Here is a 13382-nt window from a genome sequence, read left to right on the forward strand (position 1 = left end):
GGTCCATTCTCCCACTGGAACTGGTAGCAGGGCAACTGGGAGCTGAGACTTGAAGGGGAAAGGTAGAAGGTGAGCAGTGAAATACTTCAACCCACACAATGAAGTCGGTTATCTACCAGCTAATACGGAGAACCGTGGTCTGCCTACTAAGTAAGGAGAGCTAAATTATTGTGTGCTTCTTTGCTCTTTTTCTTAAGTTACATTAAGACACGAACAGTACTATCCCAGCCTCGCTGGGGGGAGCTCGGTGAAAACAATGCTGAAGTAGAGGTGGGGAAACACAACACACGCCCACACGTGTAGACAACAACATAATATTGGCACGCTATTCCCCTGCGTCTTTGGTACTTCCTAAACTTTCTTATCCAAAATATATAAGGGAAATGCACCATTTAAAAGTTACTGTTGTAAGTATTTACACAGCCATAACCATCACGCTATGATACACAAAGGTCAATGTGATATGAACAAAGTTATTTTATGAAAAGCACTTCTGCACATTTATTTTGTTCCAGTATCTTAATAGCTTTAAAAAAAATCACGTTATGCAGTCCTGTACCTCGCTTCTTCTTATATCAAATGGACAAGAAACATTTCCTAATCCATACTCTTCTTCGAAAGATTAAAAAATTGCCACCAAAATGATACACTATGTACAAATTTTACTAAATATTAAATTCTAGGCAATTATTTTTCACCCCACTGATAATATAACTTAGGTATTGTTACCTACTATATGCATATATATTTCTTTAATATATAAGAAATGGCACCACATCACCATGTCACCAATATGACACATTGTTATGTACAGTAGATAAGAAGTTAGCTATGGAAGATGGATCCTCTCCGACCGGTTCTTTCACGGGAACGCTTCTCCCCTCGGCAGCCTGGCGGCCGCCTCCCCCTTCCCCAGCAGAGGAGGCCCTTCAGATGTAAGGCAGGATCCCGTAGGTCAGCAGGGCCATCACCCCGGCGCTGAACAAGCCGGCCACCGGCACAGTCACAAACCAGGCCAGGAAGATGTTGCGGAAGAGGCGCCAGTCCACGGCCTTCTTGGAGCGGATCCAGCCGACGGCCACCACGGAGCCGACCTTGGGAGCGTGGGGAAGAGAGGGAGACAAGATATGAGGGGCACGTCCAAGCGCCCCAACGCGCCCACGGCCACACCAATGCCAGTCAGCTGATACCAAGTGATGCTCTGAGATAAAGGAGCCCCTGACGAGGATGAGGATGATGTCTCTGTTCTGGTGGGGTGGCAGGAGGGCAACAGTTCCAGGGTGCTTTAACCTTTATTCTTCATCGATCTCCTGTTTTTCATGGGTCTTGGGGTCAGTCAAAGGAGAATAAATATGCTCACGGGTTTTTCTCTAGCTAGCTCCTGGATCAGCCATGACCTCCACCTGCCCAGCACCTGACTTGGTCTGTAGGCGAGCAGGCAAGCGTCCACTGAGCCTGCCCAGACTGCAGTCTAAATAATGAAAACACTGAGAAAGCTGTTTTTAAGGCTCTGCCAGGGGGTGTGGATGGGGTTGGGATAGCTTGTACAGTTCCTGTCCCACATGCCTGTCCTCTTGCTAGTTTGGCATGTCCTGCCTGTTCACCCAGCAGCTGCTGGACCTCTGGAGCTTACAGCCTGGCATATGGAGCTGACTCCAAACAGCACCCACCTACTTCAGTGCTGTGGGCTATAAACAGGACAGCAATGGCAACATAGGCAGCTGAGCCCATCCTCTAACAGTGATGTTAACTTGGCAGGGACAGACAGACAGGACAAGGTTAGACCCAGTGCAGCTACCCTACATCAAACTCATCACTCCAAGCCCTCCAAGGAAAACCAGCCCTTCTGGACCAGCCAGCCAAGCAAAGCATCCAGAGCTAAAGAGATAAAATCCTCCCTGAAGTCAAAGACATCAGCCTGGTGCTATGTGGCACACAAACTGCACGGCCATCAAGAGATCTGGCTTCAGGTGGGGAATGGATAAATCTCCAAAATATCCTTTGAAGGCACTGCGACCAGGGCAGCTGGGGAAGTCAGCGTTTCTGAAAACAAAACACACTGCAGCATGGGCAAAGCTACAGCCTTCTCTTTCTTCAAATCTATTTTCAGTTAATAAGTTTGAGTATAAACCCAGCATATTATTTTTTTAAGAACTGGATTGAGAAAAACATTTCCAGTGAAAAATGATACAAAAATTTCAGAAATTCTGCATTTTCTTTCTGCCCTGGAAGTGGCTCTCCATGCCGTTAACAAAAACGTGTAAATCCGTGCAAATCTATTCAAAGCACATGGTAAAGCAGCAAGAAATGTGGAAGGAACATCCTGTTTAGAAGGAAAGGAAACTCCAAAACACAACTGGGCTTGTGCTCCCTGAAATGCCATCCCTGCCTCACCTTCCCTGCTTGTTTTCTTAATGGGAGTCATCAGTCCTTGCCCACAGGTTAGAAGATGGGCTGCTCCCCATGTGCAGAGCCAGGAGGATGAAAAATGCTGGGAGGACAGAGAACCAGGGAGACATAGGATGGGGATGGTGAATCTGCATTTTCTGTTAACATCTATCTAACTTCTAAATTTGCTTAACATTTCTTTCAGGAGAAAAGAATTACTTGTGGAAGACTGTAACTCTAGGGAAGTAAGACTCTCAAAAGTGCCTGTGATAGAACAAGGGAAAACTAAACTTGGTATTCTAGGACTGAAAAGGCCTCAGTCGAAAGCTTGATCCAACAAGGAATTATCTGTTAGATAATATTTAATCTGAATACTCCTTAAGTGGACAACAGGATATTCTGTGTTTAGGAGGTGTAAGTGTATTTAGGAGGTGGCCAGCTAAGAGGAACCCCACACTTCTGACTACATCAAAGCACTGGCTCGAGGAAACAGCATCTGATTTTTCAGCAGCTCAGCTGTTAGGCTCTGCTTTGCATTTTGCATGTCTTTAGCATCCATCTGTCATGCTTGCAGCAAGAAGCCTGCGCTCTACGTACGATAATCTCCAAGTCCTTCCTGGAATTTAAAAGGTATCAGCAATGATGGCATTGGTAATCTGTTTTAAATATTATTAAAGTTTAGTTTATTAATAGTGATTCTGATGGACTAGAGGTTAGGAGAGTAGCTAAAACTTTGGTGTAGGGACACTACACCGTCTGCAGAATTTGGGATGGTATCTACTTTGAGATCGGTTTGAAACCAGTGCAGTTTGCCTTCAGTATGCTCTGCTTAAAGCATTACAGAACTGCTTTTGGCTCTCTTGTTCCTGTGCAATGGCATATCATAATAACACACTGAACATGAAAATTCCATCATAGCAACACAGACAGTATTTTTCAAAACCCCAAAATCATAATGGCAAAATGGAGGTGACAGTATGACCTCGGCAAAATTGCTTTTGCAGAGAAAAACTCATGGCAAGGACGAAAGTGCAGTTCAGGCTCTCAGCAGGCACCGAGCATGGAAAAGCTGCTGGGCTGTAGATTTAGGACAGGCCTACTGTTGGGTGGTAGCTACCTGATGTAGACCAAAGCCTCTGATTCAGGACCAAATGCAACTTCTGATCTGAGAGGGCTTGATGAATCTTTCTCAGAAGCTAATGCTTTCCTTCCCGCTACCAATCTCCAGCTCTACATCTACAACTGCTCCAAGACCCAAAAACTGCTGCTCAGAGCTTTCCTTCATACATGGTCTTTGTTTTTCATTACAGTCTATTGTTTCACCTCAAAAGGGTCTCCCTCCACCTCAGGTGTTTCACACTGCTCCTTCTTTGCCATTGGTTTATGTAGTTGCTACACGTTCAGTTGACTGACATCCCTTCTGCAGGGCTCCCACTTTAGCAAATGCTGTTTTGCTATGAAGCAAATGTTGGGGAATAGAACGATTCCCCCTCCCTGATGCTGGAGGCTTAGCACTAGGCTTACCTTGGACACATTTTCTTTTGAATTTCTAAGGCAAAATATTTTTTCTGTTGATTTTTAAGGTACTGCTGTCTCAACAGCTGAGAGCACTTGCAGGGAGGCATTTTCCCATGGACTAAATGATATGTGATAGTTCTTTTATCCCTTCACCAGGCTCTCGAAGAAAATGAGGAATACATCTGTTACAAGTGTCTACTTTGTCTTGTGTTGATTACTTAGGATCTTTCAACTTAGGATCTCATCTTGCTGAAAGTATGGAGTCATTTATAATGTGACATCCTGGAACAGTCTAGTCCTATTGCAAAGAGTATCTTCCCATTACAAATGATCTATCTAACGAGATACAGCATACTACGGGGAGCAGACACAGACTAACAACATTAACTGCTTTTATGGAAGTATTTTTTGAAAGGAATTATTTTGCTCTGCAGTTAGAAAAGACTGAGGTCCTCTAACTGCATTGAGTCAATGAATACCTCCTAATGCTGCCCTCTCATTAGTTTATGGCTTAAAAAATCTATTTTTTTTTTTTAATTCAGTCTATTTGTCTGCTCCAAAGTGTAGTTCCTCTTCTACCACATTTGTCTAGAAGTGCTTCATGCACGCAACTGGGATAATCAAAGCTGTATTATTCTCCCTGGCAAACTCTTCATCACATGTTTGATATATCAGCTTAAAGGGAGGTGGTTTCAAGCTAGCATTTTCAGAACTGGATCATGTTGTTATTATTTCTCCCCTCCCTGCTTGATTCTGAGGAACCAGAGTTCGGCCAACACCAGGAAATCTGAGCAGCCTTTCAGAGCAGCTCAGTCTTGGCTGCTTCTGAAAGAGCTCTGCAGCAGAAGAAAGAAAGGATTTTGCAAGAGAGGAAGGCTTTCTGAAGAAATGGTTTTCACTAGAAAAAGGCCAATTGAACCAACTTGGGTCATTTTGCAGGATGTGTGGATTTCATTGACTCTTTCACTGGAAACCAGGTCAATGTCACAGGCAAGGATGCCCGGCTTCTTGCCAGCCCACCTGCTGTGCTGTGTGGAGTAGTCAGACCCAAAACCCTGCCTGCTCCATCCCCAGCCAGAGCTGGAAGGGCTCCAAGATCCCCAGGGTGCAGGAGCAAATCCTACAGGATCTGGCTCTTGTAGGTCTTGGTGGTATCTCCCAAAGCAGAGGGGCTTTGCCACTCTGGGCTCTTTGATTTTGGAGGGGCTTCCCCATGGCCTGTCAGAAGGTCAGGCACACAGACAGACTTGCGTGCCCAAGAGCCTGGGATCCCACGGGGAAGCAAAAGAAGGAAAGATGGGCCATTTGACTCAGGAATTTCCTGGGGAACAAAATTCCAAATTCCCACTATGTTCTTCCAGCAGTGTAAATGTCCACATGCTCCCTGTTGCCTACAAGCAATATAAATGTCTCCTCACACAGACTATCATATGAAACAATAACAATTCTGCTCATTACCCAGACTATATCTATACCTCAAACTGTTTTGTTTTTTTTAAAAAAAAAAGCTGACAACCTTGTTCAAAGAACTAATTACAAGGGCCAGATTGTCTATTCTAATGCACAAAAGTGAGGACGAGTCAGTTTAAAAGAAGATAGACATTAAAATATTAGCTGAATGATGTAGCAATGTTTTTCATACGGATGGCTCTAAAAAACACGTAACTGGGATCACACAAACTACAAGTCTACATTATTTGACTATGTCTATATTAGTTTAATACGATCATGTACAGGAGAAAGAGGTTCCAGACTTTTGTGCAATGACTTCTAACACTCGCTCTGCTTAACCATTCTGGCTTTAAAAGCAGTCCTTGTTATTTTGTGACTGCTGTCCGCACAGCGCATCGCATAGTGAAGGCAATCTGTAGCCATTGGTATCTCTCCTATTTTGTTATGGTTTGTCCTAGTGATGTGATTTACTGACGTGATCACTGCAAACTCCAATACCTTGCAATGGGTGGAGCTTATTGGAATACCCACATTTGAGGCTACAAGTACCGTTAGCGCACACATTACTTCAATGCAAAATCCACTGTGAAGAAATAAAAAAAAAAATAAAAAAAAGACAGATGGAAAACCTGTAGTAAAAGAGTTATATGCAGGAAATCCCATGCCATGCACTTATCAAAAAAGTGAAGTATACATGATGAGTGGTGCGCAGCCTCTGAACAAGGGAGAAACGCTACCCGGCCAGGTTCAAATGGCACCGTCGGAGGAAACCAGGTTCTTGCTTTAAAACTGGGGTGTGTTTTTGTAAACGCTGCTTTTCTTTAACCACAGCTGTGGAGTTCACACTGTGCTCAACTGCAGCGACTTCGCTGTAATAATTCCACCGCATTTTTTGGAAGCCTGATTATTTCCCAGTGTCGCTGACACGACTGAGAGGTGCCGACACACCTCCACCCAACCGCCCTCCACGAGCAGCTGTTTTCCCCTCGCCGTGCCATTATCTGCTGGCTTGAGCGGCACAATTTTAAGACGAACAGTCCAGACTGCCTTGACTGCAGTCACTGGGCAAAGGCATACCTTGCAGTGTGTAGTACTGACAGGAAGTCCAACATTGGAAGCTACCACAACTGTGAACGCCGAAGCCAACTCAATAGTGAATCCACTGCGGGAAGCATAAGAGAACACTTCACAATCACTCTTTGCATCAGCTCGGACTGATACCATGCAGCGTGCCAAAGTCTTACCCGTTTCTTCTTCCAACTCTTTTATCTCCGACTGATTTTTGTCATAGGAATAAGTTAAGAGAACAAGGAAGGGCTGAATAATGGGAACGACACAGGCTAGTCATCTGTAGTAACCCGGCTGCACAGCTCATTGTGTCAGGGACTTCTACTACTCTACACTGCAGGGAATCATGCCTAATTAGTAATTTGGTTAAGCACCAGCAGAGGTCGAGTATGCAGTAAGGACATAAATTACTGTAATAAATGCACGTGGTTTTAGTAATCTGAAGCGCACTGGGAAAGCCACTGTAATCTTGCCATTTCCAAATGCACTTTCTACCACGTTAATTAGGTCGTTAGCAGAAGACCACGTAGACCTCTATGCCTCAGAGGCATTCAGTATTAGTTAACAGGGTTATCTTTTTTCCTTTCTCTCCTTCTTTTTCTCATTCTTTCTTTTTCTCCTTTTCGTTTTTTTGCTTTCATTGTTTAGAAAGACAGAGAAGTTGAAGCCACGTTATCATTAAAATCAAAGCACAGCAAATCCAGCGAACTGCATTACAAACAAAATATTGGAGCAGCAATTTCTCAGACTGTTTCACACACAAAGTTCCGTAATGACAACTGTGCACCTACCTTGATGGTGTGATTGGAGTGAGGTCTTTACCCATGGTCTGGATAACTCTTCTGCCCCAGACCCAGAGACCCACACAGATCCCAACACCTCCATAGAACAGCAGCCAGACAGGAGTTGACGCTTCTTGCATGACACCACCTTGCTCATAGATAAGCCAGAGCGCAACAAGGGGACCGATTGCATTGCTGGAGAAAGAGAAACACAACGCCCGAGTGATAAAAATGCAGACAGTTGCCTTGAAAGAAGTCTCTTATTTTCTGTGTGAGTTTTCTTCATCGTGTGTGCAGCATTGTTCTGACTTGATCCTATAGGCAGCACCCCTTCTTGCTGGGAAAAGCTGCGGCAGGGGATTCTTATCATGTTGCTTTTTCAATTGTCACATCATCACTGATAACTATAGCAAATGCTGAAAGGAATTTCTCTTTTACAAACCATTTCCTGAAATGTCAGAGTCAGTAATACACCATTATGTCTGCTTTAGGACAAAATCTAGTATTTTCAGTACTGCGCTGAAATTATCTTAAAATTTACCAGTTCAAGAGATCTGCACCTTTAAAATTCATGTACTATATTGACTCTTTTTGTCAAAGGGGGAAATGAAAAACATTACCATCTCAGACAAGAAGATAAGGATATGATCTAGTCTGACAATCTGTTTGGAGATATGATCAGAAAGCAGCTTGGAAGGTGACTGATTTAGACCTCTTCAAACAAGTTGTAGAGCTAGTTGGACTGGATCAGAGAGGACTCACTGGTGATAGAGAGCTGGTGTAAGCCCTTTTTGCTACCCTGCTGCTGCTATCTAGAAAACAAGTCAGCAACACTGAAGTTCCCACTCCTAATGCAGGTCACCCAATATTGGTGGCTGAAGTCTCTAGTGCCTGGAATGAGATTTCTGACTCTGTTTAGTTTAAAAATCATCAGGTTTCTAGACATGAGAGTTAGAAGAAAAATGTGAACCTGGTATCCAGTTATTTTAGAGGCTTAAATACTAAAAAGCAGATAAGAACTTAGACAATCTCTTCTTTTTTTTTTTTTTTTTTTTTTTTTGGTAGCTCTTTTGCTAAACTGAGTAGCTGCTTGCCCTACTGAGCAGCATTTATCCACAACCAAAAAAAGCCTATGAAGTGAGGCAGCGCTGCTCTTGTGTCTAAATATCACGAGAAGAGCAGAGCAAACCTGTCCAGTGTCATTCAAAAAGTCTGAAAACCACCAGGAAGCTCCCCTCTTTGTAAACTGATAAGGAGAACGGGTCATGGTGAGCACTGCAGGCAGGACTGATAGCTATGCTCTCCCACCAGCCAGGACCAGCTAAATTTAGCTCCTGGTCTTGCTCCAAAGCACACAGATGGAATAAGGGCCAGTTTTAACGTCAAGTGTTGTGCAAACCAAGCCACTGTAACCAACAGTTAATAATTTACTGGAATCCCATCTTTACCAGATACAAGGTGTAAGGGGCTGAGCACTAATCACCAACAGACAAGGGTCCTCAGCTTTGCAAAGCGTGGCACATCTAAGCAACACAAGACCCTCCTTCTTTCTTCTGGTCCTTGAGACAACTCAAGCTCTGAACCCTGGGAAGTGGTCCTGGAATAAAGGAGCCAGGAAGGAATTTTCCCTTGTAAACACACACAATAATGTGCAAGCTGCAAGACAAATTAAATTACTTTAAAATGCTCTTTGATGTCAAAAGAAATGAATAATTCTTATGGATTTTGAGAAAGATGCTGAAAAAGTGAGCTAACATGGATAATAAAATCCAGTGGTTTCAAAGACACTGGGTGGTACAATGAAGAATTAAATATACTTTCAATAAAGAGTGATTTCCACTAGCAAGAATACTTTAAAATTCTGGTCTGATACTGTGCCCAAGTATGCGTTTGTTTTGCTGGTTTTGAGTGAGTGAAATGGACAGTATGCTCAAAGTCCTTACTGCCTAAATGCAAGAATTATTTCACCTTCATGGAAGATGAGATTCTCGATCGAAGCATTTATAATGTTTTTAAGTCAACCTGCAGGTTCTTTGCCAGTGTTTTCAGGTATGGATTAAATTACTTGCACATTTAAAAGCCTTACTGCACACAGAAAAAGAAAGGTAATTCACTGTACCTTCAAATGATGGATGCAGAATGGTGGATAAAGGCAACTAAAATATGGACCAGATGAATAAAGGGAAAACTGATCCTATTTTCTTATGATGCTCTATGACATGGGGAAAACCTCCCTGTTGAAAATAACAGGTACAATTGGAACGAGTCCAGGCACTGATTCCTGACTGTTCTGAAGAGATTATGGATGGATATTTGTCAGTCCCAATGTAAACGGGAAGAGAGAAAAAGCTTCAAAAACTACAGCAGCAAACTACGTTCTTTTGTACCAAAATCCAGTTTTAATTATTTGCAAATGCTACACCTCTGTGAATCAACTCAGCTTAATCCTCAAAGAAAAGGTAATTTTCTTATTTGTGGCAATGGAAGGCAAGGCAAAACTCTGCTGCCTTATGCTCAGCCTCGGAGGATCTGAATGCTGCCCAGCAGGTCAGAAGAGATGACAGTGATGCCCACAGAGGCAGCACTTCTGGTACCTTTCCTGTAGGAAAGGAAAGCAGAGGAACATTGGATCCATGTATGCTAGGAAAAGCAAAAAAGCTAATTAAGTGCATTTGTGGGTACCTGCACCACTGGTTATCTGTACCAGAGAAACATTGCTCCTCTCGCTGTAAATCATGCTCAATGTGACTCAAACGTTCATCTCCGAGGGACAATGGCATCTCCCAGCCTGAATCCCTGCAAGCAGCTACCAAAAGTCAGCACACTGGCAGTGGGGTGCAGCTGCTGGCTCCACTCTACCATTGTCACAGCTCTTCAGAGGGCTTCTACAGCTTCTGCGTTTGTTCGGTAGGTCCAGCCCCAGGGGCTTATGGTACCAGAGCTTCCCATGGCAATGCAGAACAGCTCTAGAGGAAGCTGTTAGGCCTGCCCCACCACAAAACTGCCAGGGGCTCACAATGAGTGAACTGGAAAGACTAGGCTCTCGGTACTGCCTGTGTCAGCTTCGAGACACTACCACGAGCATGTGCAACCAACCACACTTGGGACTAGGAAGAGTCCATTGGCAGAAGGAAACCAATCCCAACAGGAGAGTAAGAGAGAAACAACACATTAAAGAACCAAAGCACGTTGTTCGGTAAGAGACTCTGCTTTGAGACCTTCTGTGGCTAATGGATGTCTCCTGCAGCTGAGTGACTAAGCAGATGAACCACAAGGACGCTGGCTAGACCGGGATGTGGTTTCCACAATATTTTCCATTGGTTCTCTCTCATTTGACTCAAGACATGACTAGCAGGAAAGCAGACCTCAAATCTTCCATGCATTTGGCTAAGACTCATTTCACAACTTTATTTTCAATGAGTTATTTTCTCTTACTCTCCCACGCAGCTCTTCTAATTACATTAACTAACTCTCCTTTCTGCTGGAGCTCCAAGTCTTATTCATGGTAGTTTAGAGGGAGAAGAAAAAAAGCCTGAGATGGTCATCCAGGGGTTCTGAACCCCATCTGCATCCACATGTACAACTGCCTTTAGGTTCCTATGCAACTGAAGTGCTTTTGAGGATGTTACTGTATTATTTAAACTATCTGGTTTAAAAACCAAGGTACTACTCCTGTCATGGTATTTCTTTCGTTTTCCTAATGCATTTTTCCACCGAGCACAAGAGGACAGCCACTGTGAGATAATTTTAGGATGAGTTTATAAACATTATGGGATAAGAAGCCTAACTCCTGAGTCTAGCCACCATGAAGTGCATTCTCCACGTCCAGTGTTTCTCACCACCTCTGCTGAGCTCCACCACCCCCAGTTACTCGCAGAGCACAGGACTTGGCAGGAGGGGTGGTGCGTAGGGGCTGCTTGCCTTCCCTGGAGGCGTGCCACAGGATCAAATGCCACCTCCAGCCATGATCCTGCTTCCAGACACGTGTCACCGGGGTTCAGCGAAGCGCTGCCCGGTGTTTCTGAAGCGCCGTCTGACCCTCACGGTGCTTTCTTGACTAACGTGAATTGGCACAACTTCTCTTTTTCTGCTCCCTTGTGCCAGTGGAGAATCTGTCCCACACCATTTATAAAGCTGTTGCAAAAGATAGCATTTGACAGCGAATCTGAGCTATAAATAGCGCTGGCTTCTCCTCTGCCCTGTGAGACAGATAGCATTAAAGACAACCCCCTGCACCGTGCAGCTATCACGCGACAGGCTTAGAAATGAACTTTCCTATGCACTCACACACAAGCAAAGATTTTTTTTGGTACCTTTGGGTAACAAGCCCAGGCCCTTGGACTGGATGAAGTTTTCGTTTTCTGGAGGAACTTTTTTTTGGTAAAAATTAAGGAGTTTTTTTTCAGTAATGGAAGAATGGCATCAGCCGACTGCTCTCTTGCCAAATCCCATCAAACTTGTCATAATATTTCATGAACTAGCAACACTGCTGTTACCTCACTACGTCTTATTTGAAGGGAGTAGTGAGTTGCTCAAAAAGAAAAACTAATTGTTATAGAATGCTATGCTCTGAGTAAGCTTTGTGTTGTAATCCATGATCTACAGACTACTTGATGACCATGCTTTGGATTCTCTGCTACCTGAAAAAGCAGATTGTGTTTTAGCCACTTTTTCTAGTTGAATGGAAGAAGCTTGACACACACATTATCACTGATTAAAACTGAATGATGAAGAAAATAACCATCTGAGGAATCTATATTAAGCCTCCAGTATTACAAATGTAATTACAAAACCCCCAGTCATTTGACTGTTTCCCAAACTAGGATTTCACAAATGAACTTTCCACTGAGAAAATCAGTGGGATGATATTTTTCAACATGCTGCAGTTATGCTTGGAGACATCACCCAGTTGTGTAAGGGTGCAAGGAGGATATGCCTGTCTCTACCAACAGGAAAACAGTATGTTCCAGTCTTCACAGATCTGGGATTATCGAGAGAGTTTTATCCTAGTTCCAACAATCAGACAGTTTCGAAACAGGGTGTATACCACAGCACGATGGAAGTGTGTCACAGCTATGCCTTGAGAAGTGCAAACTTTGGGTGTCTTAAAGAGTCAGGGAGGCTGCACAGTCCTTACTGCAGCCCATCGCCACGTACTGTTAAGGCTGGCCCTGAAACTCCAACTCCCTGGCCCCTGGAGGGTTGGGTCCATCCTCCTGCTCACCCACCAGCATCAGCCTTCCCCTGGCAAGCCTGGTGGTGGCCCCTGAGCACTGCAGGATGGAGAGAGATCCCTGCACCCACTGGAGCTCCCCAGAGTCTTGTTGCTCTTCTCTGGCTTGCCCGCGTGGCACAGAAAAGATGGTGCTGCCTGCACAGTTAAGGACGCGAGGGAAGATTGGTATCTACGTGGGACAAGGGCTGCACTTGCAGGATGGATTGCTATTGAAAAGGGAAGAAATCAGATTTCAGGCTGCTGTCAGTAATCGTAATGGACAGATTAGCTTCCTAAATATTCTAAGTGATCTTGACTGCAGCTCTCAGGGAGGAAATAAGAAATACTCGCTTTGTAATCCAGCCTTATTATAGCTCCTTTAGACTCCTTATTAAGCCAGGAGACTGAATCCCACTAAGCTCTCTCTGTGCAGTGAGATAGTGACAATGTTCTGGTCCTTCCCTCCTTCAGTCCCACTGCATTTACTTGAGGAAGAGAGGAAAAGGTGGGTCCCACCACTGTTAGTGTGCTCTGACCTAAAACTCCAGTGAAGCCTGTAGGGAGGTGAAAAGACAAGTTTCCTCTCTCTGTGCTTTGGGCAAGCAGGTATTTCCTAGTTTCACTTACATTGCTTTCCTTTTACAATGAATTCCCTATCTGATAGGAGCTCAGTTTCCCCAGAACCACTGAGAGAATGTGTAGAAATATATAAAAAACACTAAACATTCTTACTATAGCTCTAAATTAATTTTAAATCCTGTCTTCAGGAATGTATCCTATATAGTTTGGATAAAAAAAGAGCCATCCTTTGTCAAGCTGGTGCCATAAATCTGTATGGCATTACCTGCAGACTCTTAACATGAATGACCCCTTTTTCCTATAACATCTAAGTACGAATACGCAAGGGTAGTCCTTAGGTCCTCCACATGAAATTTAATTAGTCAAACAATTCATGCAGC

At 43.8% G+C, this 13382-nt stretch overlaps 1 protein-coding gene across 1 annotated transcript in view; it reads right to left on the reverse strand.

Annotated features, from left to right (window-relative positions):
* Positions 1-303: 303 nt before the first annotated feature.
* SLC20A2 (solute carrier family 20 (phosphate transporter), member 2) overlaps positions 304-13382 on the reverse strand; it is a gene marked incomplete at its 5' end in the record, with an annotated part of 22640 nt that continues 9561 nt past the window's right edge. Inside the window, 3 exons of the mRNA XM_008940506.1 lie at positions 304-1094; positions 6436-6520; positions 7218-7403. Of these exons, the coding sequence (XP_008938754.1) occupies positions 930-1094; positions 6436-6520; positions 7218-7403 (436 nt within the window). The remainder of the gene's footprint in view (positions 1095-6435; positions 6521-7217; positions 7404-13382) is intronic.

The sequence above is a fragment of the Merops nubicus genome, unplaced genomic scaffold (assembly GCF_000691845.1).
Source record: "Merops nubicus isolate BGI_N331 unplaced genomic scaffold, ASM69184v1 scaffold16495, whole genome shotgun sequence".
Taxonomy (NCBI): Eukaryota; Metazoa; Chordata; class Aves; order Coraciiformes; family Meropidae; genus Merops; species Merops nubicus.